Raw genomic sequence first — 5,568 nt, 5'->3', positions numbered from 1 at the left:
TAAGTCTCACTAACTCTTTGTTTCTTTCTAGCACCTCAGCAGAGAAACACTGTGCTAGAGAGAAGTCCTTGGCTCATGGGAGGAGGATTGGCAAGGAATGTGAGGAAAGGAAATGTCCAGAAAGGAGAGCAGTCTGGGAAAAGATGTGGAGGCAGCCTCCCTTGGCCTTGAGGACATTAAATTTACACCATTAGATTTTCAAAGTGACTTCTTAGAAGAGGCCTTAACAACTCCTCTGTTTTGTTTAATACAAATGTGTAAATCCTTTTTCAGTTTGGTTATTGTCATGACTAAGGATTCAAAAGATAAAGAGGCAGTAGACTCTGAAACAGATGCACTAGATTCTGTGGCAGAAGTGAGGTAAAGTGGACCTGATAGTGCTACCCAGACCATCCACAGGCCCTGGTTTTCCTGACTATTGATGGAAAGGGACAGAGGGACAGTTGAATACATTAGATTCTCAGGTTTTTTCCTTCTTCTAAGTTTAGATTATTTTAAGTTTTTAGCATAGATAGAGATTCTGGTTTGATATACTAAGTTCATCATTTCCATTTTGATAATGAGATTTCTTCTTAGTTTCCTGTATCTCTCCAGCAGAGTTCATCTTCCCCACTGTATCCACCTTCATTTTCTCCAATCAAGCTAACTCTATCCACTCTATGCTTAAAATTTCTTCCTATGACCCTGACTTTCTCTATTCTATTCCATAGACTTCAAATCTCCCGAGTACTGGGATTACAGACATCTGTCAAAGTGTCCAATTTGTCTTCCTAATGTCATAGTTGTATTTTTTGATATTTATTGTTGGTTTTATTGTTGTTTCTTTGAAGTTAGTTCTTGTGGGTTGCCCTGAAGATTTTCTCTTTATTTTTATTTTTCCCCAGTGGTTTTACTTTGACATTCCTGGTGTTTTGCCAGATAATCCTTTGATAGAGGACTAATATCCAGAATATATAAATAGCTCTTTTGAATATTTTAATCCTGTCTCTTTATTTACTTTTTTGTTTGGTAATTATTACCCTTTTCTACCCACCATAAAGGGTTTTACTTAGTTCTTGGTTGGCCATTATGGTAAAATTATTTATTATTATTATGTTTCAGTTCATTTCCTCATTCAGGTACGGAGCTAAGCTATTTCTAAAGTAGACTACATGTGTTACTATGGCTAGTTTTTTAAATAATCTATCTTTATTTCTTGCTAGTCTGTTTCCTCTGTTCACTGGAAAACTCTCCTTGGCTAAGTGCCAGTGCTTAATTTTACCCAGTCCTATCATATTGCTAAAACTCTCACAGTATCAGTCTCTGAGAATTCTAAATTGGGAGATGCAGAGTGTATGGTAAAGAAATGCAGCTTTAGGAGAAGGTTACAACCTTCTTAAATTTTTATTAGTTTCTGGGACCTTGACTTTTTATTTTTGCTAATTCATTAGCTCCCTAATGTCTTAAAACATGCTTTAAACCTCCTGTCTAGTTTAACCTAATTTGCTCTTTCTTGACAGAAGGATTAATAGGGAATAAGTTAGTTTATCATTAGTAGAAATGAAAATGCTCCAAATATCCTGTCCTAAAATCTTACTATTACAATCAAGTTGTCAGTAATTTTGAACTAACTATAACTTGCTGCTTTTTTATTGTGCATAAATCATGCTTTTCATATCATATATTACTACTTTTAAATGTTTAAATTTTAAAATATAATATTATTGGTGCATTGTAATTATACACCTCAATGAGGTTCAGAGTGATGAAGACTTGCATACATAAAGCACTTGGAGTATTTCTCTCTAGATCACACCCCACTCCCTTCTATTCCCTGTACATGTTATTGAGATTGGTATTGATAACATCAAATAAGTGTATAGAATTATTTAAACCATTCCTTCACCAAGTTTACTCTCCCCCTTCCTCTCAACATCCTCCATTGTTCTACTGGACTCTCTCTTCCTTTATCTGAAGTCTCCATTGTTACACAATTTCTTTTTAGCTTCCATATATGAGTCTAACAGTCTTGATGTTTCTCCTTCTGTGTTGGATGATATACCTTATATAGGGTCTCATCTCATGCTTTTCCTAGAGGATACAAGTAGCAATCAGTCCACAGTATATCTTTATGTACAAAAGGGGAAAAAGGACTATCTGCTCATTTATTCTACAAATACAGATGAATATTTATTATCAATGTAATTGCTTCATGGCATCTGCTCCGAAGATTTGGAAAGGGAAAAAAGTGGCTTTAACTACTCTGAGTTTTTTCTATTTCCCAATAATAATGCATATTGATTATTTTATTTCCAGCTTACTTCTTATTTCAATATACACTTGAAAGAGACACAAATGAATGCTCATTAATGAATGAATGAACAAATAAATAAATAAATAAATATTCATGCTAAGAAAGATCTTGAAACAGAAATTTAGGCAGATTTTTGTCATAAATATACAGTATTAAAATGACATCATAAAGTGGATAATTGGTACTTTATTACTTTATGGGATAAAGACTATGAAATCAGATGCTCTCTCTAATATGCAGAAGCTAGGGAGAAAATGGATCATAGGAGGAACTCAAAACAAAGAAGAAGATACTAGAGATGAGCAAATAAGGCAACCTAACTGAGAAGATGGGGGAGGGAAATTCTCTAATGCACATGATGTACTTTAACAAACATCAAAGGCAATCACTAAGCCAAACATAAGAAGGAGAGAGGGGGAGGGAATGGGGCAGGAATCGGGTAAGGGCTAATTGAGTGATGTGTGCATGTATACCTCAACCATCTTACATTAAGATGTATGACTACAATGCACCAAAAATTTTTTATTATTATTATTTTTAAATTTTTATGAATTTACAGAAAAATAAGGTATAATTAAAATTAATGGTTAAATTAGTAATTCATTATAATTGGATTAATGATTATGATAACTTTGGATATGTTTATTCTTGTTTTTTACTGTTAGCTCATATTGACTTTTCTTGCTGAAATTGAGTGATCATCATGAATATCATTTTGAAAATATTTGTTTTATATGTTAACTTAGTAGAAATGTCATGGAATTGGGTGAAATTATTGCTATGGTAACTTCTGAAGACAAATTTGATCTAATATTTGCTTGAACAATATTATATTTAGGCCAGCCACTCAGTCCTCTAAAATCTTTACTATAAACCAGGCATGGCGGTACACATCTGTAATTCAGTATTTGAAAATCTGAAACAGGGGGATTACAGGTTGAAGGCCAGTATGTGAAAACGTAGCCAGACTTTGTTTCAAAATAAAGGGCAGAAGGCCCCTGAGTTCAATCCCCAGTAACCACACACACACACACACACACACACACACACACACACACACACACTTTTTATTGTGAATTAACATTCTCTCTTTTCTAGTCACACTTTTGAAAACTATGAATGTATTTTTATCTATTTGGCCATTTGTATATCCTCATTATATTTGCTCTTTTGCATTTCATATTTTTTAAGGTTTCTAACAGTATGATCTGTTTTCATCCACTTTTCTACATATTCTATTTTGAAGTTCATAAACTTCTTTTTTTTTAACTTAGATACTTCAACACTTGAAGTCATCCAGTTAAAAACTAACACATAATAAATAAGCATTCATTCTTGTTCTCTTTAACGTCTCTAAGTCCTACCTATGTCTCTCTTTCATATCTGCCACCTGGCACCTCATCTTTATTCACATGACCATCACTCAAATTCCAGTTCTCCTGTCAGTGACCATTTGGCCTCAATTCACATAAATCTATGAAAGAAATCTTGTTACTCCCTGAAAGAGATCTAGAACCAGATAACTCAAAATAACTTCTTACCTTGAAAATGAAAGGACTTCTTTAAATTTATTCTTTTATGGCATGTTCTGTGTCAGGGATCATATCAATATAGAATACAAATACATACATATATACATGCTTCCCATAACTGCTGTGGTATTTATTTTTACATATATATATTATATATATATACATATATGTGTATATATATATAGACATACACATATATAACTAATGGTCAGTTTTAATAACAGAAATTTTCTTTATTAATTGATTAATTCACTAATTTAAGACACTTTAGGTCTTATACTTTTTTTATGGTCCAAACAAGTAACCTCCTCCATTCAAATGTTTTTAGCAAGGAAACTCTTTACCCGCTCCTGTATCTGCTTGGTCCTGATCCCATAAATGACTGGGTTGAGGGCAGGGGGGATGACCACATAGAGATTAGCCAAGAGGATATGGATATACTGAGGGATGTTATGACCAAAGCGATGGGTGAGAAAGGAGAAAAGAGCAGGGCCAAAAAAGGCTAAGATGACACAGATATGGGAGCTACAGGTATTAAGAGCCTTCAGGCGGGCATCTTGGGATGGAAGATGAAAGACAGTGCATAAAATCCTAGCATAGGAGATAATTATAAGGAGCACATCCAGAAACAAGATAGAAATATTTCCAAGACCATAGTAGACATTGGCCCTGATGCTGGCACAAGCCAAACGTGCCACTCCCATGTGCTCGCAGTAGGTGTGAGGGATGATTCTATGCCCACAGTAAGGCAGCCTTAGGAGGAGGAACACGATTGGAGCAATCATGCATAAACTTCTTCCGACCACGACCACTGCAATCACGCCAACGATTCTGTTGGTCAGGATCATGGTGTACCTGAGAGGGTTGCAAATAGCTACATAGCGATCGAAGCCCATGGCGAGAAGCATGATGCTCTCCATGACTGTAAAAAAGTGGATAAAAAAGACTTGAGCAACACAACACCCAAAGCACAGCTCCTGAAGACTGAACCAGAAGATGCCCAGCATCTTGGGGATAGTAGCAGTAGAGAGACTCAGGTCGATCACCGACAGCATGGCCAAGAAGTAGAACATGGGTTGGTGGAGTCTATGATCTGTCCAGATTGCAAGCAGAATAATAAGGTTTCCAAGGAGAGCGATCAAGTACACCACACAGAAAGGGAAGCCAAGCCAGACGTGTGCAGCTTCTAGTCCTGGAATCCCCAACAGCAGGAAGGAAGAAGGGTGGCGCTCAGTGACATTAGAAGACATTCTTCCGCGGGCTGATGATAGTCATGGTTTTAAATTATTGCCAGTTACCACTGGGCAAGTCATTCATACTTAAGTGAGATCTAAAGAAACTGAAAATAAAGGGAGTCCTTAAACAATGGCTTGGTATTATAACTTTCTTTTTTTTTGTGGTACTGAGAATGGAACCCAGGGGCATTCTACCTCTGAGCTACACCCTCAGCCCTATTTTTTTTTTATTCTGTCTTTTGAAACAGGGTCTCACTGAGTTGCAAAGGACCTCACTAAGTAGCGGAGGCTGTTCATGAACCGCGATCCTCCTGTCTCAGCCTCACAGGTACTGGGATTGCAAACCTCTGCCACCATGCTTGGCTTAAATAAGTTTTCTTTTAAGACCTTTTCCTTTAAGCTCTCCATAAATAATCCTAGTGACACTCCTCACCTGTACCAAAAATATGAGGACAAGCTGCTAGTTAGAAACAGATACCACTTCTCTTCCAAAATTAATGGATCCAGA

The 5,568-nt window shown here is 36.2% G+C and overlaps 1 protein-coding gene across 1 annotated transcript; it reads right to left on the bottom strand.

Moving 5' to 3' along the window:
- Window positions 1–4,139: 4,139 nt before the first annotated feature.
- On the bottom strand, window positions 4,140–5,075 carry LOC308259082 (olfactory receptor 52E8-like; the record flags this gene model as incomplete). The annotated part of the gene is made up of 1 exon (XM_080689832.1): window positions 4,140–5,075. One exon carries the CDS (start codon window positions 5,073–5,075, stop codon window positions 4,140–4,142), a length of 936 nt encoding a protein of 311 aa, XP_080545958.1.
- Window positions 5,076–5,568: the final 493 nt, after the last annotated feature.

This window comes from Muscardinus avellanarius (genome assembly GCF_963383645.1).
Source record: "Muscardinus avellanarius genome assembly, chromosome: 1".
Lineage (NCBI taxonomy): Eukaryota > Metazoa > Chordata > Mammalia > Rodentia > Gliridae > Muscardinus > Muscardinus avellanarius.
The sequence above is the reverse complement of the archived record's forward strand: the minus strand, read 5'-3'. Positions and strand labels throughout refer to the sequence as shown.